The sequence below is a fragment of the Leguminivora glycinivorella genome, chromosome 26, assembly GCF_023078275.1.
Source record: "Leguminivora glycinivorella isolate SPB_JAAS2020 chromosome 26, LegGlyc_1.1, whole genome shotgun sequence".
NCBI lineage: Eukaryota > Metazoa > Arthropoda > Insecta > Lepidoptera > Tortricidae > Leguminivora > Leguminivora glycinivorella.
This window is the reverse complement of record NC_062996.1, coordinates 8,582,632-8,605,607: the sequence shown is the minus strand read 5'-3', so window position 1 is coordinate 8,605,607 and position 22,976 is coordinate 8,582,632. Positions and strand designations below refer to the sequence as shown.

Here is a 22,976-nt window from a genome sequence, read left to right as displayed (position 1 = left end):
CCTGTGCATTGGCTTAGCGCTATCCGATACGGCTTGCAAGCCTTTAATAAGGGTTACCCTTATTTTAAGCGCTATTTATAAGGCTTTCCCTTTTGTTAAAGCGTAGTCGAGCCTTGCGTAAAAGAGACAGGATTATGAATCTAAGCTATTGTAAGAACAGGAAGGAAAATGCGCTGTTGCCACTCCGCACTATGCGCCCCATTTTTAATTTTGCAACGAAACATGTTTTCGTTGGATAAAAGTAGAACACGGCTAGAAATTATTTTTAATGAACTGGGAGACAAGGAAGTGATGGATCGCCTGATGGTAAATGATCATCGTCGCCCATAGATCAGTATGTACGTTCGTACGTATGAATGTATGTAGGTATGTATGAATGTATGTAGGTATGTATGTATGAATATAATTATGTAAATATGTATGTATGCATGTAAATATACAGTGTTGGGCGAAAATCAATACAATTAACCATTAACATTACACATTGAAAACGTTAATTGCCAACATAAAAACAAGCCGTTTTCGTCATCCAACTCGCCTTGATGAGTTAATTGGGTGAGCAGTTCCTAAGATAGAGCTGATGCTGAACCCTGGCTTTTCCCAGGGGAACGCGGGTTTGGTTTAACATAGGCAAGCGCTGTTTTCGTCATCGGACTTGTTTTGATGAGTACTTGAGTGAGCAGTAACCAAGGTAGAGCTGATGCTGAACCCTGGCTATTCCTAGGGGAACGCGGGTTTGGAGTAACATAGGCAAGCGCTGTTTTCGTCATCGGACTTGTCTTGATGAGTACTTGTGTGAGCAGTAACCAAGGTAGAGCTGATGCTGAACCCTGGCTACTCCTAAGGGAACTCGGGTTTCGTGCAACATAGGCAAACGCTGTTTTCTTCATCGGACTTGTATTGATGAGTACTTGAGTGAGCAGTAACCAAGGTAGAGCTGATGCTGAACCCTGGCTTTTCCCAGGGGAACGCGGGTTTGGAGTAACATAGGCAAGCGCTGTTTTCTTCACCGGACTTGTCTTGGTGAGTACTTGAGTGAGCAGTAACCAAGGTAGAGCTGATGCTGAACCCTGGCTTTTCCCAGGGGAACGCGGGTTTGGAGTAACATAGGCAAGCGCTGTTTTCTTCACTGGACTTGTCTTGGTGAGTACTTGTGTGAGCAGTAACCAAGGTAGAGCTGATGCTGAACTCTGGCTATTCCTAGGGGAACGCGGGTTTGGAGTAACATAGGCAAGCGCTGTTTTCGTCATCGAACTTGTCTTGATGAGTACTTGAGTGAGCAGTAACCAAGGTAGAGCTGATGCTGAACCCTGGCTATTCCTAAGGGAACTCGGGTTTCGTGCAACATAGGCAAACGCTGTTTTCGTCATCGGACTGGTCTTGATGAGTACTTGAGTGAGCAGTAACCAAGGTAGAGCTGATGCTGAACCCTGGCTTTTCCCAGGGGAACGCGGGTTTGGTGTAACATAGGCAAGCGCTGTTTTCGTCATCGGACTTGTTTTGATGAGTACTTGTGTGAGCAGTAACCAAGGTAGAGCTGATGCTGAACCCTGGCTACTCCTAAGGGAACTCGGGTTTCGTGCAACATAGGCAAACGCTGTTTTCTTCATCGGACTTGTATTGATGAGTACTTGAGTGAGCAGTAACCAAGGTAGAGCTGATGATGAACCCTGGCTTTTCCCAGGGGAACTCGGGTTTGGAGTAACATAGGCAAGCGCTGTTTTCTTCACCGGACTTGTCTTGGTGAGTACTTGAGTGAGCAGTAACCAAGGTAGAGCTGATGCTGAACCCTGGCTTTTCCCAGGGGAACGCGGGTTTGGAGTAACATAGGCAAGCGCTGTTTTCTTCACCGGACTTGTCTTGGTGAGTACTTGTGTGAGCAGTAACCAAGGTAGAGCTGATGCTGAACCCTGGCTATTCCTAGGGGAACGCGGGTTTGGAGTAACATAGGCAAGCGCTGTTTTCGTCATCGAACTTGTCTTGATGAGTACTTGAGTGAGCAGTAACCAAGGTAGAGCTGATGCTGAACCCTGGCTATTCCTAAGGGAACTCGGGTTTCGTGCAACATAGGCAAACGCTGTTTTCGTCACCGGACTTGTCTTGGTGAGTACTTGAGTGAGCAGTAACCAAGGTAGAGCTGATGCTGAACCCTGGCTTTTCCCAGGGGAACGCGGGTTTGGTGTAACATAGGCAAGCGCTGTTTTCGTCATCGGACTTGTTTTGATGAGTACTTGAGTGAGCAGTAACCAGGGTAGAGCTGATGCTAAACCCTGGCTATTCCTAGGGGAACTCGGGTTTCGTGCAACATAGGCAAACGCTGTTTTCGTCATCGGATTTGTCTTGATGAGTACTTGAGTCAGCAGTAACCAAGGTAGAGCTGATGCTGAACCCTGGCTATTCCTAGGGGAACTCGGGTTTCGTGCAACATAGGTAAACGCTGTTTTTGTCAGCGGACTTGTCTTGATGAGTACTGGTAAAGCTGAGAACTCTGGCTGTACCTAGGGGAACTTAGGTTTGGTGCAACATAGACAAACCCGGTTTCCGTTATAGGCCCTGCCTTTATGAGGACTTGGGTGCGCAGTACCCAAGCCAGTGCTGTAGCTGAGACCTGGTGGTACCGGTGCAATATAAATAAACGCTGTTTTCTGTTCATAGTATGTTTCGTGTGAAATATCTTAGACTCGTCTTTATGAATGGTACTTGGTTGAGTTGAGTAGTACCATAGAATCTGTCAAACTATTTCTGTTGATTGTTGTGAATTCTATGAAGATCGTTTGAAACAGAAATACTTTTCTGGTGGCAATCAACCATACAGCCCGTCTGATAGTAAATAGTTACCGCAGTCTATGGACGCTTGGAACTCCAGTATTCTCTTTATTCCCTGTGTTACTATTAGTGAAATCGATTGTACTTAATTTTGATATTCAAATGGATATACATACGTATTTTTTTAGTCATAAATAAAGTGTTTTATGTATGGCAATTAATAAATTTGTTCTAACTACTTGATGACCAAACCCGAGTTCCCCTAGGTACAGCCAGGTTTCAGCATCAGCTCTATCTCGGGTACAGCTCACCCAAATACTCATTAAGACAAGTCCAATGACGAAAACAGCGTTTGCCTGTGTTACACTAAACCCGAGTTCCCCTAGGTGCAAACAGAGTTCAGCATCAGCTACACTTCGGGTACTGCTCACTCAAGTACTCATCAAGACAAGTCCGATGACGAAAACAGCGTTTGCCTGTGTTACACTAAACCCGAGTTCCCCTAGGTGCAGCCAGGGTTCAGCATCAGCTGGACTTTGGGTATTGCTCACTTGAGTAGTCATCAAGACAAGTCCGATGACGAAAACAGCGTTTGCCTGTGTTACACTAAACCCGAGTTCCCCTAGGTGCAGCCAGGGTTCTGCACCAGCTGGACTTTGGGTATTGCTCACTCGAGTACTGATCAAGACAAGTCCGATGACGAAAACAGCGTTTGCCTGTGTTACACTAAACCTGATTTCCCCTAGGTGCAGCCAGGGTTCAGCATCAACTGGACTTCGGGTACTGCTCACTCGAGTACTCATCAAGACAAGTCCGATGACGAAAACAGCGTTTGCCTGCGTTACACTAAACCCGAGTTCCCATAGGTGCAGCCAGGGTTCAGCATCAGCTGGACTTTGGGTACTGCTCACTCGAGTACTCATCAAGACAAGTCCGATGACGAAAACAGCGTTTGCCTGTGTTACACTAAACCCGAGTTCCCCTAGATGCAGCCAGGGTTCAGCATCAGCTGGACTTCGGGTACTGCTCACTCGAGTACTCATCAAGACAAGTCCGATGACGAAAACAGCGTTTGCCTGTGTTACACTAAACCCGAGTTCCCCTAGATGCAGCCAGGGTTCAGCATCAGCTGGACTTCGGGTACTGCTCACTCGAGTACTCATCAAGACAAGTCCGATGACGAAAACAGCGTTTGCCTGTGTTTCACTAAACCCGAGTTCCCCTAGGTGCAGCCAAGGTTCAGCATCAGCTGGACTTCGGGTACTGCTCACTCGAGTACTCATCAAGACAAGTCCAAAGACGAAAACAGCGTTTGCCTGTGTTACACTAAACCCGAGTTCCCATAGGTGCAGCCAGGGTTCAGCATCAGCTGGACTTTGGGTACTGCTCACTCGAGTACTCATCAAGACAAGTCCGATGACGAAAACAGCGTTTGCCTGTGTTACACTAAACCCGAGTTCCCCTAGATGCAGCCAGGGTTCAGCATCAGCTGGACTTCGGGTACTGCTCACTCGAGTACTCATCAAGACAAGTCCGATGACGAAAACAGCGTTTGCCTGTGTTACACTAAACCCGAGTTCCCCTAGATGCAGCCAGGGTTCAGCATCAGCTGGACTTCGGGTACTGCTCACTCGAGTACTCATCAAGACAAGTCCGATGACGAAAACAGCGTTTGCCTGTGTTTCACTAAACCCGAGTTCCCCTAGGTGCAGCCAAGGTTCAGCATCAGCTGGACTTCGGGTACTGCTCACTCGAGTACTCATCAAGACAAGTCCGATGACGAAAACAGCGTTTGCCTGTGTTACACTAAACCCGAGTTCCCCTAGGTGCAGCCAGGGTTCAGCATCAGCTGGACTTCGGGTACTGCTCACTGGAGTACTCATCAAGACAAGTCCGATGTCGAAACCAGCGTTTGCCTGTGTTACACTAAACCCGAGTTCCCCTAGGTACAGCCAGGGTTCAGCATCAGCTGGACTTCGGGTACTGCTCACTCGAGTACTCATCAAGACAAGTCCGATGACGAAATCAGCGTTTGCCTGTATTACACTAAACCCGAGTTCCCCTAGGTGCAGCCAGGGTTCAGCATCAGCTAGACATCGGGTACTCATCAAGACAAGTCCGATAAAAAAAACCGGCCAAGAGCGTGTCGGGCCACGCTCAGTGTAGGGTTCCGAAGTTTTCCATATGTTTCTCAAAAACTACTGAACCTATCAAGTTCAAAACAATTTTCCTAGAAAGTCTTTACAAAGTTCTACTTTTGTGATTTTTTTCATATTTTTTAAACTTGTGGTTCAAAAGTTAGAGGGGGGGACGCACTTTTTTTTCCTTTAGGAGCGATTATTTCCGAAAATATTAATATTATCAAAAAGCAATCTTACTAAAACCCTTTATTCATTCTTAAATACCTATCCAACAATATATCACACGTTGGGGTTGGAATAAAAATTATTATCAGCCCCCACTTTACATGTAGGGGGGGTACCCAAATTTTTTTTTCCATTTTTTATTTTTGCACTCTGTTGGCGTGATTGATATACATATTGGGACCAAATTTCAGCTTTCTAGTTCTAACGGTTACTGAGATTATCCGCGGACGGACGGACGGACGGACAGACAGACATGGCGAAACTATAAGGGTTCCTAGTTGACTACGGAACCCTAAAAAGCAGCGTTTGCCTGTGTTACACCTGAGCAAAGAAGGAGCCTATCATATCATAACTATAAGTATTTGGTATTGAAAATTTAACCTTATTTTATCTACAGCCGTTTCCATCAAACAGAAACGCGCAAATATCACACACAGTGCCACCGTAGGTAACGATCGTATGTTATTTCGTTCGGAGTAATGTGTGCTTTATGAGCGAGGTACAGGATTTAAACTCGCACGATATGCTATAAGGGAAAGCAAATAAAACCCAGTATAAGGCTTACCCTTATGGCGTTAGGCTGAGCCGATGATAAGGGTTTTGAAAGGGTATTGGGCTATTTTAGGTAAGCGCTTTCGTTAGGGCTTTAAAAGCAAAATGAAAGGGTATCGCGTCAAAAGGGTAGGGTAAGTTAAGCCTAACGAAATACCCATACAAAACCCCGTATAAGGGATAGCGGGCCGGTCCCTGGCTCTTACTGATAAGAGTGAGATGGCTAATCTGTGTGTGATAGAGAGAGCCAGATCTTTATTGTGCCGTGTCGATTTCTACTTCCTAATATTTTTTGGTGGCGGGAATGTCGCATTTTGTTACAAATTCCATACTTATCCTGGTTGCGTAGGCGGGAGTTTTGCTTCGATCAGCGGAGGTAGCTTAGCACCTGACTTACTAGGCAGTCAGAGCGAGATGGCTAGTATGTATGGCTGTGTGTTAGAAAGAGAGATAATTACTACAGGCGCGCGGGCGGCGCGCGGGGGACGCAGGCCCGCGAGAGTGTCGCTACGACCAGCGGAGCTCTTACTGTTAGAGTGAAATGGCTAGTGTGTGTGTGATAGAGAGAGCCAGATCCTTATTGTGCCATGTCGGTTTCTACTTTCTAATATTTTTTGGTGGCGGGAACGTCGCACTTTGTTACAAATTCTCTCCATACCTTATCCTGCATGGGAAGATTGGGAAGCATGGTCGCGCGATAGACGATAAAATATCAGGCCGTCCCTATCGCACTTACAAATAGTGCGATAGGGACGGCCTGCTATTTTATCGTCTATCGCTCGACCATGCTTCCCGTGCTGGTTGCGCAGGCGGGAAATTCGCTTCGATCAGCGGAGGTAGCTTAGCACCTGACTTACTAGGCAGTCAGAGCGAGATGGCTAGTATGTATGGCTGTGAGTTAGAAAGAGAGACTTACTACAGGGGTGCGAGCGGCGCGCGGATGGTGCGGGCCCGCGAAAGTGTCGCTACGACCAGCGAAGCTCTTACTGTTAGAGTGAGATGACTAGTGTGTGTGTGATAGAGAGAGCCAGATCCTTATTGTGCCATGTCGGTTTCTACTTTCTAATATTTTTTGGTGGCGGGAATGTTGCATTTTGTTACAAATTCCATACTTATCCTGGTTGCGCAGGCGGGAGTGTCACTTCCAGTGGAGGTAGCTTGGCACCTGTATACTAGGCAGTGTCAGAGCGAGATGGCTAGTATGTATGGGTGTGTGTGAGAGAAAGAGAGAGACTTACTGCAGGGGCGCGGGCGGCGCGCGGGGGACGCGGGCGCGGAGGCGGGCCCGCGAGAGTGTCGCTACGACCAGCGGAGCTCTTTCAGCTCTACCACGCTGTTGGATAAGTCTTGAGCCTGGATGAGATGAAATTCAAGGTCATATTATATATTTTAGTTTGTTATCTGTGCAACGTGCGTAGCCAAATGCACGAACGCTCACGAAACGAAACGCTCGTAGATTAGACTACGTTTCGCGGCGTTTCGTTTTCGTTTTGCGTAGCTGAAATGCCATTCGGCTACGGCACCAGTTAGGCAAAGAAGGGTATTCACCAGTTATCTCATAGCTGTACGTTGCTGAAGGTACTACAGGTGTCCATAATTGAAAATACGGCTTTCTTCCGGATGGGACCGTTTTTTTTTATTACGTGGAACCCTACTACTATTAAGATTGTGAAGAAAGGTCATACAGCTGATTTGAAGTTGAGGAAGACAGCTCTAAGACCAGGGGCCTGTTTCTCAAAAGGTACAAGCCTTGTATTACAAGTGTGTTTCCATGACAACCCATACGATTTTACAGTTCGCGCACTTGTAATATACGTACAAGGCTTGCACCTTTCGAGAAACAGGCCTCAGGGGGGTATTCATGAAGCGCTAAAGTTGTTCAGTTTAGGTTGGGGAGAGGGGCGGAGCTATTCTATATAATATAAAGCTACAACCCGACTGACATTTTTCAAAAAATAGGCAGAGGGGGTTTTTGCGGGTGGCAGTGTTTGGTGTGGTCGTATAGAGTTTGGTCCTGCGACCCCGGATAGATCAGAAAAGCAAAAAAGCAAACAAGCAAAGCAATAAAACAAACAAGCTTAGCAAAAAAACATAAAGCAAAAACTAAAAAGCATAAAGCAAAAGCAAAAACAAAAAAACAAGAAAGACCGCGGGGCCCTCGGGCCCCGCGCACCTTTAAAAAACTAGTATAACTGCTATAGCTGTGTCCCTTTCTTCATGGTAACCCCACTGCACTGCAAAAGTCTATTTGGTAGCTGCAAGTATAGTTACCTCGTATCTTGAAGGTGCTGGGGGCACGTGGGTGGCGGGGGAACACCGTGAACAACCCGGCCTGAGGACCGTCCTACTTGACGATCCACCGCGCATCGCTGTTCGCAGCTCCTGAAAGAACAAAAATAATTTACTGATTACGATTTTACGGTTAGGAATAAAATTACTTTAGGGATATCCGGCAACCTTCAAATCAAGAGTGAACAGGCATCTTCTGGGCAAGCTCACTCCATCGTAAGCCACGTTTGTGCCTTTGGCTAGTCTGTGGTCAGGAGTAAGCCCTTTTATAATAAAAAAAAAGAACATAATAGTAGTGTTACTACTTAAAATAACAAGTTAAAATATTTTCTATGAAAGTAATTTAATTTGTTCTTAGAGTGAAAAAAGATATACGTCCAGAGGAAGACAAAAATAAATTTGCAATGAGATTTAGAAGAACATTTTGAGGTTCCATTCTACATTTTATAATTTTTTTAATACTACCGTCATTATGTGCATCAAACCTCAAAAGTTATACTCAAGCCACTTTATGGCAGAACATGCTAAATAGATCCGGCGCAAAGTGTAGGATCTGCATTATAACTACGTAAATTTATTTCAACCTGGGAGTGGAATTCACTGCCTGAGTCTGTGTTCCCACATGAGTACAATCCAGGTATCTTTAAAGCAAGAGTAAATAGGTATCTCATAGGTAAGCGTGATCCACCGTAGACCGCATCATCACTTACCATCAGGTGTGATCGTGGTCAAACGTCTACCTATTCATACAAAAAAAAAACCTTCGCTTTCAATTCAAGTCACAGCTGCAGAACTCCTAAGGATCTTCTAGCAGTAGGAACATCTCTTGTTAATTGTGTTTTACCTGTCCCATCTCGCTGCACAGCGACTGCCTCCCCTGTGACGCGTTCTTCTTAGTGTGCCAGCAGAATTCCAAGATGGCGACCACTATGGCTAAAGCCAGTCCGCATAGCAGCGTCACAAACACACCACCTGGAAAAGAAAGTGACACTTTAGAATATAATTGAAAGCGTTTATCAAGAAAGTAGTTAGCGCTGGTCTCCTATCCGATTTAAAGTATCACGACAAATGTAACCACGTAGTAAGTAGTAAATACATCTTCTGTCTTCAAAAACCGGCCAAGAGCGTGTCGGGCCACGCTCAGTGTAGGGTTCCGTAGTTTTCCGTATTTTTCTCAAAAACTACTGAACCTATCAAGTTCAAAACAATTTTCCTAGAAAGTTTTTATAAAGATCTACTATTGTGATTTTTTTCATATTTTTTGAACATAGGGTTCAAAAGTTAGAGGGGGGGGACGCACTTTTTTTTCCTTTAGAAGCGATTATTTCCGAAAATATTAATATTATCAAAAAACGATCTTAGTAAACCCTTCTTCATTTTTTAATACCTATCCAACAATATATCACACGTTGGGGTTGAAATGAAAAAAAATATCCGCCCCCACTTTACATGTAGGGGGGTACCCTAATAAAACATTTTTTTCCATTTTTTATTTTTGCACTTTGTTGGCGTGATTGATATACATATTGGTACCAAATTTCAACTTTCTATAGCTAACGGTTACTGAGATTATCCGCGGACGGACGGACGGACGGACGGACAGACAGACATGGCGAAACTATAAGGGTTCCTAGTTGACTACGAAACCCTAAAAATGAGTATTATTGGAGCTCCTTCAGAAATACTAGCAGTTAATGTATGTAATTAGACCATCTTGGTACGAAAAAATCAAAGTACTCATGTCTCAACAACTACACAAGATGTTTAAAGACTGCACTCATCAAAAATCAGCACCATTTTCGTTCACAATAAAACCCTGCCACTGAGAACAAAGACACTCACCAATATTCTGCACTCCAAGTGGATTGGCTTTACTGTCCTTCCCATCCCTGTTGCACACATCACCAGTGTTCTTCCACCATTTATCATACAGTATTTGTATGACGCCCTTCTCCTGAAGCTCCAGAATGGCGAGAGAGATGCGGTCCCGCCATGGACTGCCTTTCCACGTCGCGATTCCGTAGCCCTGAAATTAAAGATTAATTTTATTTTAATAACCAAACCATGATAGGAAGAAAGATGCAAGATTGAGTGAGGAATACGTAGGCACTAAGGTGCAAGACGTAGGTTTCGTTATTACCAAACTAAAATGGAGTTGGACGGGACATGTTGCCGCTCAACAACACGGTAGGGGTCAATTCTCCATACAAACGCTCTCGACTATTTCCTCCCTGATTTTTGAAGATAGAGCCATGATTTTTTCAACACAGATTGTTATTATTTTTATCTGTGTCGGACCGTTTTGATTTTTTTGATATTCTGCTTTTTAAAGACTAGAGCCATTAAAAAATTTCCAAAAACGGCCTTTTTCATTGTGGCCCAAAAAAAGGTGTGATACTCAAGATTGGTAACAATTAACCAAAAAAGCTAAACGGTCCAACATAGATTATTTCATTGTTATTCAGATTTTTAAATTTCGTTCCGATTGATTAAGTTTTGAAGGAGAAAAGAGTCGAGAACGGAACCTCGATTTTACAGATTATTTTGAAATATCTTTTGACTGAGTTGTTCTTAATGGACAATTTTTTTTCGATAAATCTAGTTAATAACACTTGTATATTTAACTAAAATTCCCAAGTTGAAAGCAAGAATCTGATGCAAGATCGATTGAGGAATACGTAGGCACTAAGGTGCAAGACGTAAGTTTCGTTATTACCAAACTAAAATGGAGTTAGGCGGGACATGTTGCTAGGCAGAGTGATGGCAGGTGGACTAAAATGTTAACGGAATGTTGGCCGCTAACAAATGTAAGAAAAAAAAAGAGCCTGTGGCATCCGTTGGCTCGTTGGGTGGACGACATCCGAAAAATTGCGGGTCACAACTGGATGAGCCTAGCTCAGGACCGGGACAAGTGGCGTACTAGAAGAGAGGCCTATGCTCAGCAGTGGGCGATAAAGGACATATGATGATGATGATGATGATAACAAGATCAGCCAACACTCGTCCTCTCTACACCCCTTTGCAATTCGTAGACTTTATGTGAAGGTGTACATCTTAATCATAAAGCTAATCAAACTGGTGTCAACGATGAACTCCGTTAACACAAAAGCGTTTAAGTCAACCTTCAAATCAAGAGTGAACAGGCATCTTCTGGGCGAGCTCACTCCATCGTAGGCCACGTCTTTGCCTTTGGCTAGTCTGTGGTCAAGAGTAAGCCCATTTATAATTTAAAAAAAAAAGTATTTTGTCTACAATGCTCTTTTTTGGCCTCTTGTCTACGTAACCTGGGCTTTCTCCCCCAGATTAAATTTTGCAGTGTTTTGAAATATTACCTTAGAATCCAAAAGTCCCCCGATCTGTGTTAAGTTACAGTCCCTCTGCACCCTATGGTCCAGCATCGTAGATTCCATAAGGAATGCATAATTCCCTTGAAGAACCCTCCGCACCCCCTCTTCGTATGAGGAGACGAGAGCAGGGGGGGAGGTGGTGGACATGTGTTGCCACATCTTCTGGTAGATGTCGATGTTGGAATCCTGGTAACAAAACAATAATTATTTTTCACTGGCAGCATAGAGGAATAAGTATGGGAACAGTTGTAACCCCATACATCAGTAAATGCGGGTTATTTGTAGTGACATCTAGCGAAAATCACGCTTCAAATAGCGTAAACGGCGTAAACTATCAGTACTTGTCAATAGATTTCGCGACGAGATAGAGTCTAATGCTCACCAATTTTTATCTAATATTACAATAGTATTAATCAGTACTATATTTTCAATTCCTTCTGCTTGTAATATAAGTTGTAAATTGTTCTAATATTACATTTTTGACAGACGAGACACTTGACACCTATAGTCCCAGATTTCTAAGAACCTCTTTTTGACACATGACAGCGTCCACAATACGCAAACTCGCACAACCTGATGAACTTTTAAATAAAATCCTGTAATAATATTTAAAAAAATCAAGTACTTAAAAACAATGTTTCGCTTACTTTAAACATAGGTAATCTAGTACCTACATGTTACATTTTTGCGGATCTTCGTTAGTGAGTATTTTACGATATTAATTTATCACGCAGGATTTACTTATCATGTCATTTATCATTCATTTTTATTCTTAAACTAGTGCTGTGGCTGTCTGTCATTTCGATTGAAATGACATTTCAGTAAGTTGATAGAAATCGTATATTTGTTTAAGCGCCTCCTTGTAACATAGGGCCTAATCGATTCAACCAATTCGAAATTAATCGTTAGATTTGGCAAACGATACGTCTTAGCCACATCGCGACATACTTCAAAACAAATGTGTCAAAAATGTGAACTTACAGCTCCGGGACAATAGTATCGAGTAGTGGTACTAATAATTTACGCTATTTGACGCGTGACTGACGCGTGATTTTCGCTAGATGTCACTACAAATAACCCGCAACTCCTCTATGCTGGCAGACACAACAAGGTTTATTACAAAAAATACCTAAGCATTCCAAATACACCCTACATCTCATACTTTTTACAAGCTTTTATTCAACTTGCCTTGTTTACTACCTGTTAGTTTGGGTCAAAGCGTAGTAAATATCTTAAACCATAATTAGCTAAATTGCCATAACGCAAGTCTTGAGTTTACAAGCCAGGGTCCAAACCTGCGACCTCCGGATCGAAAGACACACAGCTAAGCCACCAGCGCTTTTAAAACATCTCTTGAAAACGCAAGCATCGACGGGCTGTAAAATGAAGCTTACCCTAAAGAAAGTCATAGTGGACCCTCCATTGAGCGTCCCATACTGCACACTGTTCTGAGCAGCTAGGTCCGCAGCACTCTGTATTGGCAGCACTGTCCTCTCCACTGTCAGGAACGCGGCCAGGTTGGCAGTGTACGATGACAGGATGATCAGGGTGAAGAACCACCAGATACCTCCAACGATTCTGGTGGAGGTCGCCTGAAAAGAAGGGTTATTAGTTAAACACTGAAGTAGATACCATACACTAAGAAAAAACAATCAAGTCCACTAGTGGGGAAGCCGGGAATCGAACCCGGGTCTCCAGATATCGCGGCTGACGTGTTGGACCCCTACATCACCTCGACCACCGAATTTTGGCTTTTTTATTATTATAAATGGGCACAATGTAGGATCTAGCGATTATCTATAAGGTGTAGTTACTCCCTGTAATATAATATAATTTATTATTTCAATAGTTTCAACTATTTTTAGTTTCTTTTTAATCATTTTTGAGAATTGGCTATTTTTTTTCACATTTACAGTTGCTATAACATTAGATTCCACAAACATAAACTCTCGGATCCCTTATTTTGGTTGAATTTTGGTTTTAAAACCTGGATTTATGAACGGATCGCAAAAACAGCGGATAATCCGGATTTTCGAACTCCGGATTATCCGGATTGCAATCCCTACTCCCAAAGTTAGGGTCTGCTCTAAATCTGAAGTGACATCCTCTCTGAAGTTCCTTACCACATCCGATGGCATATTTTGGACATGCCTAAGTAGTTTAATGACATGCCCAGCCCCCACGCACTTTACTAAGGTCTGTGATTAAACCAAAAGAGAAAAGAAGTTACCTTCGGGTTCAATCCAGAGCCCTGTCTCAAGAATGTTCCCGTGATGAACCACAGAGAGTTACAGACGCTGAACTGATTAGTGAGTAACTTCGTCTCGTGTCCGCAGACATGCGTGCTTGATGACCTGGAATGAACAAACCGACATATTAAGATCATAATTTAATTTGGAAAGAAGACCAGCGGCCCGTTTCTCGAAAGGTACAAGCCTTGTATTACAAGTGTGTTTCCATGACAACCCATACGATTTGACAGTTCGCGCACTTGTAATACAAGGCTTGTACCTTTCGAGAAACGGGCCCCAGGGGCTGTCATATCGTATGGGTTGTCATGGAAACACACTTGTAGGTGAACTTTTCTCGACCAAATCAGGGAAATACCGCAAAAAGGCCAGGGTACATAGCCGAATGAACAAACGCTCACAATAATATCTGTCTCGTTGCTATCTATCTCTATCGCTCTTGCGTGTTGGCTGGCGCAACAGAGCCAAACTGCATTTCTGTCGGCGTTTGGCGTCGGCAATTTCCATTCGGCCGGCTGGTCAGAAGTACTGGAAACCGACGATCATGTAACGTTTCTCACGTTAGGAAAGTGTGTGAAGCGAAAGTAGTTTATCAGCATCTTAGCAAATGGAAATCTCTGCCTACCCCTCTGGGAAACAGGCATGATTGTATGTCATGTATAATTTAGTTTTAATATAGTCCTAATCATTACTAATCTGTATAATATTTCTAAAGGTATGCATGTAATATTTTTTCCAGGTAAGTACTCAAAGAGTCAAAACCCCAACCGCATTTTATCACAGAGTTCTAATGGCAATGGTTAATCATCGGAACAGCTTCATGTGGTGTCAAAATCTTTCAAGATTCGAATGGCGTGAGATGCAAATTTGCACAAGCAACATTCTCCAGTAGTTCGGGGTTTTATCTGGTTTAGTTTCAGTCATTTTAGTAGGACTTTTAGTGACAGATTTGTATGGGGCCCCTTGCAAAATATTCGCAAAGGAAGCCTTTTGACCCAGTTGTTCCTTGGGTTACTCTGAGCTATTCAAGCCCGGGTGACACGCGGTACCCCCCGGCAGGTAGAAGGGGTAGGGGTGAAAGACCCACACTACTTTATGCGCTCCATATCTTCCCTCAGAAAGTTACCAGATCGAATTTGGTGTCGTTTTCATATAATTCGAAGATGGGTTATGATTTATGGAACAAACTGTCAGAAAAATGCCTCGAATATGAAACACAATTTCGTTTCTTATGCAAATACAAAATATTTAGTAACTTCTGAAAGTAATTACATAAACCCTTACATTTATATTTGGCCCGACGTTTCGAACATCACGTTATGTTCGTGGTCACGAGTAGACTGTGTAAGTGTGTACCCGTGACCACGAACGTAACGTGATGTTCGAAACGTCGGGCCAAATATAAATGTAAGTGTTTACGCGATTAAGTCCCGTTTTGTTCTAAAAATATGAGTGCAAATCGTGTTAGTCTAAATCAATATAATTACATAAAGTGTACTTACACTTTGGTACGTATACTTATACGTACCATTCGTACGGTGAAAACCGTGCCATGACAAACAGCGTGAAAGACACCAGGATATAGGCTGCCAAGACGTATAACCAGATCTCGATGGCCAGTGGGTTGAGGAAGCTGAAGAGACGAGTTGGTTGCGACGTTGGGACCTAAAAAGATAAATTCGGGATAGACCATTTGTTGTTCCTTTTGCTTAATACGTATGTACGTACGCTGCCCCCTATGGGGCTTAATACGTATTACATTAACCCCACCCCCCACCACATCTAGCGTCTCGCGAGCGTATAACCAACTGTATACAAAAGTGCCAACTGTATAGTTGCGGCGTCAGGCTTTTCCAGGTACAGTTGGCCCGACGCTACGCTCGATCAAGATGCTAGATATGAGGGAGCCATAACGGCTCAGCCACGACATTGGTCTAATCGCGATAGCTGTGAGCGGTGGTCGTATATTGGAGCGAGACACAGCGATGGGACTTTTCATTCGCACATATAGCTGCCGCTCACAGCTGTTGCGCTTAGACTAATGTCGTGGCTGGGCCGTAAATCCTTAAGATTAATCGATCAACTCACCTTGAAGAGTATGCCGATTCCAAGATTCATGAAAGGTTTAGTGAAGTCAATAACTGCCTCCCGAGCGTAGTTTATCGTCATAGATGCCACCGCAATATCAGCTTTCTGAAACCGAAATTATAAACGTTTTAAATACTTCAAACCATCAGACTCCCATGACACGAAATGACCACAATGGCACACTTTTTAGTGCGTAATCAATTAATCATTCATTCACCAACCCGACGCAAAAACGACGGGGTGTTATAAATTTGACGTGTCTGTCTGTCTTTCTGTTTATCCGTCTGTGTGTCTGTGTGTGTGTGTGTGTGTGTGTGTGTGTGTGTGTGTGTGTGTGTGTGTGTGTGTGTGTGTGTGTGTGTGTGTGTGTGTGTGTGTGTGTGTGTGTGTGTGTGTGTGTGTGTGTGTGTGTGTGTGTGTGTGTGTGTGTGTGTGTGTGTGTGTGTGTGTGTGTGTGTCTGTCTATGGCATCGTAGCTCCCAAACAGATCAGCCGATTTAGTTCTAGTTTTTTTTTGTCTGAAAGCTGAGTTAGTCGGGAGTGTTCTTAGCCATGTTTCATGGAAATCAGTCTACTATGACGCGATCGGGGGTTTTTTTTATCAAAATTTTAATTTTCGACGAGTGAAGGCGGGGTCGTTACTATTTGAAACAAATCCTCGGAAATGGATCGAAACATGTAGAGCTTTATATCGACTTAATAAATACGTGAGTAATCCGCTTAAAATATTTTAAATACGTAATAATTTTTTCAAGAAAATAATAAAATTACCCTATCAACGAGCTCTCGCACTATCCCGTTCCACTGTCCCGTATCCGGGTCCCTGGCTCCATACATGTTGTCTGGAACAAGCCGCAGTCGATACGCAAAGCCCGCCTGCGCCGCCACCCTGGCTAGTAGGTCGATGCAGAAACCCTCGAAACGAGCGTTGCCTTGAAGATTCCAACCTTCTTTTACCATAACGTAAGGCTTCTCCTGAAAATTAATACAACTTTAGTAAAGTAGGATGTCATGGAGAATATCGTTTAGTTTAGGTTGAGAGCTATAAAGCGCAGCATATTAGGTGTAAAATTAAGGGATCGGATCCGGAACACCACGCTGCGCTAAGACTCAAATAATAGACGTACAATATTGGATAAAATGCGTCCAAACCGTCCGCAATTTTGTGTTGTTAATGTACAAAAACTAAATGAGACAGCAGCGTCCATAATAGTCAAGCCAGCAACTGGATTTCAATTATACAGGTCCCCCTTTTATCTCCCCCCCCAGCTATAGTGTACTACAAACAAACTACATACCTCTACAGTAACAGTTAGTGAGTGTCACATTCGGAGATGGGTCTTTCTTATAGGATCTGTGATGGTCAGACCATCTCCCAGGTTCTAATGACCAGGGACCACAGTACCCCTGTTCTCCCCCTACTAGGCACAAAAGACTACGAATTACGTACCTCTACAGTAACAATAGTCAGCGTAACATTAGGTGGTGGGTCTCTCTTATACGCCGCAGGATCAGTGATAGTCAGACCATCTCCCGGGTTCCAGTGACCTGAGACCACAGTTCCCCCCTTCTCTCCCCCCACTAGCCGCATCAGCTGGAGGCTGAAGTTCGTGCGGACGCCATTTTGGAACTGAATGGGTCCGGTTAGGCCGTGTGCATGGATCTGTAAAAGAATTGTGGATGTGATATTATGTTATGACTTATGACATACACATAAACTACTAGCTTTTGCCCGCGGCTTCACTCGCGTTAGAAAGAGACAAAAAGTAGCCTATATCACTCTCCATCCCTTCAAATATCTCCCCTTAAAAAATCAAGTCAATTCGTCGCTCCGTTTTGCCGTGAAGGACGGACAAACAAACAGACACACACGCTTTCCCATTTATAATATGACTAGCTTTTGCCCGCGGCTTCGCTCGCGTTAGAAAGAGACAAAAAGTAGCCTATGTCACTCTCCATCCCTTCAAATATCTCCCCTTAAAAAATCAAGTCAATTCGTCGCTCCGTTTTGCCGTGAAGGACCGACAAACAAACAGACACACACACTTTCCCATTTTTTTTTATACCACGTCGGTGGCAAACAGGTATATGGCCCGCCTGATGGAAAACGGTCACCGTAACCTATGGACGCCCGCAACTCAAGGGGTGTCCATTTATAATATTAGTATGGATACAGTAATCAGTATGTTTATTGCTTTCGTAGGTTATACAGGTGGTACATTATATTTGGTCTGCTACGAAACCCTGTAGGGCACTGCAATTTTAACTTATATATAAAATTATATAAAATTTTAAAACTGTAACAAATATTATTAAAATTACAGTATCACAACTATACTAAGCACTTAAATATACATAGTGGTGGTTGGTACAATTGAATCTAGAAAGTTCAAAGAAACCCCTCACCTTATTGATGTTCTCCATAACATCCTTCCCATGGCTCCACGTAGTCTCATCATCACAAGATGCGTTGGTGGGACCCACCTCCTTGCTTGCTGCCAACGCCGTGGCTAAGACTTGTATAGCATCGTAGAGAAGAGCTGGTTCAGTCTGAAATGGTTAGTTGTTATAATTTAAATAATATCCGCCTTATGCTTTTACACTTGAATTGCTAAGACCAAAATCCTGTTTTGGAAACCCTCGTGACGCCCAGGCCCGAATGGCGTTTGTATGACGTTTAAAAGCGAAAACGAAACTCCGCGAAAGGTAGTCTGTCTCTATCGCACCAATACGCAAGAGAATTTCACTTCATGAGCGTTTGTGAATTCGGCTACGCACGCTGGTTTCAATTACATACAGGATCGGCGAGATTATGTCATATTATGTTATTAACCTAATTTAAAACTTTCGCGTTCATTTTTCAAAGTTGTCCACCCCACTTTTTTTTGGATTTGGAAATTTTTATGTGGTTTCCACTCAGAATCGCAAGCTCTTTCAATCCTAGTAGAAGAAAAAAAGTTTTCCATTTCCGTTACCAGTTTTTCATTCATTTTGTAACGGAATGGAAGGATTGAAAAATGTATGAAAATCTTGGGACATTTTTTTTCTCCTATCAGGATCAAATGACCTCGCAATTCTGCTGAATGCATGAATCGCTTAAAAACTACCCATGTTATAAAAAAGTGAATGGTCCAACATGGCCCAAGGTTATTTTATTTTGAAAAGCTGATTTATGCATTTGAATCACTAAAGTTGACCTTGACTGACCTTGATATGACCTCCAGTAAGTATACTGGCGCCAATAGGGTGGAACTTCTCCATGACCAGCAGCGTGTCCTTGACCTTGTCAGAATCCCGGTCGACCAGCCGCCAGCCGCTCATGTTTACTCGGTTGTAGTAGAAATCTTCAAGATCAAAGAGTTCCATGTCCTGAAAATATTGAAGCGAACATATAATAAAGATCAATATATTAGTTTTTGTCTTAATTCTTGTGCCCTTTTGTCTTAATCTAGGTATCTGTCTACTTCAAAAATCTTAAGCTTCTTTAGCCTGTCAAAACAATAGACAAATATGTTCGTAATTCTTTTGTTACGAAATTAAATTGTCAAGATTTCCAGAAACAACGATTAAGCTATATTTGCGTGCGTTTAATACATAATAAACATAATACAAAACACTTACAAAGGACGTGAAAATGTAATGATAGTTTTCGTTGTTCATTTGTAGTTGAAGAATCTGAAACAAAAATACAACACATATAAGTAAAGGCACTGGTCCCACCGCGAGCTAGTAAGCTATGAGCTATCGGTTATAAAAACAAACAAAAGATAAACACTCGTGTAAATAAAAGAGACACGGCGATATTTATAGCTCACTATTGGGCGAGTAACTATAAACATCGCCGAGTCTCTTTTATTTACACAGGAGTAGGGTTGTAAATAGAAAAAAAAACATTTTTTTTTTTTCAGAATTGTGAAAAGAAAACATGAAAGAAAAACCGAGCACCATGGTTTTTTTTCTAAATATGTTTTTTCAGATGAACAAATAATACGACAATAACGGTTTTTCGTGAGTTGTAACGTATTTCAACAACAATAACTTACATTTTAATTCAATTAACATTCAGTATACAAACGTTTATTGGGGAATCCCTGATGCTGCGTGTATCGTGGAGAGGCGGTGGTGTTTCCAACAGTAAATAGTGATAACTACCAACTACAGATTTCGTAAATGTTGCTTTTATAAGAACAGAAATTAAAGTTATTTGATTAAATTCGTTTAATAGTTAACATTAAGTCTAAAAAACCGTATAAAAGTATTAACTACTTGGTAAATTTTGAGATTTCATACTTTAGAAAAAAAACATACTGCAGAAAAAAAACTGTTTTTTTTCACGGTTTTTTTTTTCATGTCTTTTTTTAAGCCAGAAAAAAAACCGTTTTTTTGCAACCCTACAGAGGAGTGATTATCTTTTGTTAGTTTTTATAGCTGATAGCTCATAGTTTGAGCATAATATGACAGATGTGCATATTTAAGAAACAAGGATGATATTCACAGTTGATCTATATTGATACTGTCCATATTGATTTCATTCATGAAACAGTATTATGGAATAACTTTAGGGCTTCCATAAAGTGTCACTTACACGATTTATGACACAAATGTTACCTAACAACAATAAGAAATCAAATATCTAAATAAGTAACCTGGTCACAGCACCAAATTGTAGCCACCCTTTTTATTATTTTTTAAACACAAAAAGTACTAACAGCTCTGGACAGTTCCCAGTTTCTTTGGATCTCTATCGACAATGATATGCGTCACACCCTGAGCTTTGAGCAGCGTCGGTACGCGGCGGTACTTAGCGAAGGATTGGTTAAATTAGGAAAAGCCTATAGTCTTCATATCCTTTGTCAGTATTCTGCTCACGGCACCAAAATGTAACACACCCTTTTCATTATATTATAAACACAAAAAGTACTTACAGCTCTCGACAGTTGGCGTAGTTTCTTCGGATCTGTATCAACAATGATATGCGTGACGCCCTGAGCTTTTAGCAGCGTCAGTGCGCGGCGATACTCGTGGGCTGCGCGCACGCAATACATGTCGCGTCCGTCTTTGGCGATGTTGGCTATGTTTAGTTCACCTGAAAATTCAATTGTTTAAAATGTACTGCCTATCAACGTAGACACGGGTCTTCCGAGGGTATTTTAAAGTTTTTAGGTTATTTCGACTTATTTTTTACTATTTGTTTTAAAGACGTAAGTGTGAATTAAATTCCATATAATCTTTTGGCGCCATCCTACATATTTAAATAAGAGAATTTCTCTTTAGTAGCAAATTAAAAGCGTTAAAATAAAATGTACACGATCATCCTTGATCCTTCCCCCTTTAAAGTTGTCTAAATGAAATCTAGAAAATATTAACCATAAAGAAGGCCCCTATAGAAATCTACGAAATTCACCAATCAAGTGCCTCGAAAATTTAAATTTCCTAGAGATATTTACATAATTGTCAGTAGAATCTTGTCAGTATTTAGATAACTGTTGCAATTTTTATTTCTTACCATAACCATAGTCTTCGTAGATGACCCCCATCCTCGTCCAATTAAGGTAGGCGGTGAGGTCCGCAAACGCTTTGTCCATGAGCCTCCTCGATGGATACAGGTTCACGGTGAAAGAGTCTGGGTCGTTGTGTTCTGTAACGAAAAACATGACGGTTAATTCATTAATTTGACGACCGGTCTGGCCTGGCGTTTAGTGACCCTGCCTGCTACGCCGCGGTCCCGGGTTCTAATCCCGGTAAGGGCATTTATTTGTGTGATGAGAACAGATATTTGTTCCTGTGTCATGGATGTTTTCTAATGTATATAAGTATGTATTTAGTCACCAGCAACACGCTGAGATGAGGCCATTTCGTGGCACTTCATTCCTTTCTATCTTGTTGTTATTATGTGTATTTTGTCTTACCTGTGTTCACGAATAAACGTTTATTCTATTCTATTTTATTCTATTTGTCAGTCGTGCACGAATACTGTGAAACTACTTAGACTGGTTTTAGTTTCACTCGGATCGACCGCGCGGAGCGATACGCACGAAGAAATTGTACGAAGTTGATATTGTCGTCCGCGCGGACCCGTCCGCGCCACCGCGCCACTCTAACAGATCTGTCAGTTTGAAGTTTGAACTGACAGAATGCATACAAATCTTTTTTAAGATTAATGAATTTTTCAGTCTGTCTGTGGCGTGCCTAAAACGCTCCCTGAACTTAATACATATTAGTCCGGTGCACTAAACCCCCGCGTAAGTAGTTTCATAGTATTCGCTGTGTGCACGACTGGTGCTGCCCTCAAAACCAGCCGTAGGCACTGGTCCCACCGCGAGCTAGTAATCTATGAGCTACCGGCTATAAAAACGAACAAAAGACTTAAAAAGCACTCCCGTGCAAATAAAAGAGACACGGCAATGTTTACAGTTACTCGCCCAGCGGTGAACTATCAATATCGCCGTGTCTCTTTTATTTGCACGGAAGTGCTTATCTTTTCTTCGTTTTTATAGCCGATAGGTCATAGCTTACTAAGATCGCGGTGGGACCAGTGCCTTACTACTCAAAATATAGCCCGGTCTTGATCGCAGTTTGTCATAAAAATGCATAGCTCAATAACTTGAAATTTTCCAAAAAGATTGTTTCCTAATCCAAGTCGAGCATAACTCTGTCTTGATCGCAGTTTGTCATAAAAATGCACAGCTCTATAACTTAAAATTTGCCTGAAATCCATTCCATTTCCGCAGAGATTGTTTCCTAAACTTTGAAGCATTTCGTTGCATTGTCAGCACTAAAGTGGAGTATAAAACAGGACAGTTTTGGCACAAAAGTGCCATTTTCAACACTTCATTAGAAGAATAGTTGTTGCAGCCTCGTAATAAGATTTAACTTGCTAGCTTTTGGGGTAACGCCAAGAATAGAATAGTTGTCAATGGCAAGTCTTTGTTTTTCATGAATTTAAATAGTAAGGGATTGAGATTCAAGAAATTGGTGTGGGTTTGATACGGCATAGAAGTAATTTTTAAATTATAAAATATACAATATTACGAGTATTACATAATTAACTCCGGGATACAACTGTAGATAAAACAGCCAGCCAAAGAAGAAACAGATAGTTATAATAAGTTTTTTGCAAAAAAAATCATTTTTGGCACAAGCTTTCATCGCCGACTGTACCCTTCTTTCAACAGTCATCTACTGCTCTCCGAGACGTTTCTAAAAACCCCTTAATCGATGGCGATATGACGTTTCATAACAGAGTTCTTATGACCACCATTCTTTCACCTCACCATAATCAGATCAGTTCCATGATATCATAATATTGCATTGTCAAT

General features: G+C 42.2%; 1 protein-coding gene across 1 annotated transcript; it reads right to left on the bottom strand.

Moving 5' to 3' along the window:
- Positions 1 to 6,922: 6,922 nt before the first annotated feature.
- LOC125239831 (glutamate receptor ionotropic, kainate 2) lies at positions 6,923 to 21,295 on the bottom strand. The gene is made up of 16 exons (XM_048147544.1): positions 21,164 to 21,295; positions 20,583 to 20,743; positions 19,279 to 19,332; positions 18,865 to 19,026; positions 18,064 to 18,207; positions 17,108 to 17,320; positions 16,429 to 16,632; positions 15,658 to 15,762; positions 15,098 to 15,234; positions 13,551 to 13,674; positions 12,715 to 12,912; positions 11,306 to 11,506; positions 9,816 to 9,999; positions 8,818 to 8,945; positions 7,956 to 8,066; positions 6,923 to 7,037 (listed from the first exon to the last, which is right to left on the bottom strand). The coding sequence occupies exons 1-16, from the start codon at positions 21,240 to 21,242 to the stop codon at positions 6,984 to 6,986; spliced, it is 2,259 nt and encodes a 752-aa protein (XP_048003501.1). The 5' UTR covers positions 21,243 to 21,295; the 3' UTR covers positions 6,923 to 6,983.
- Positions 21,296 to 22,976: the final 1,681 nt, after the last annotated feature.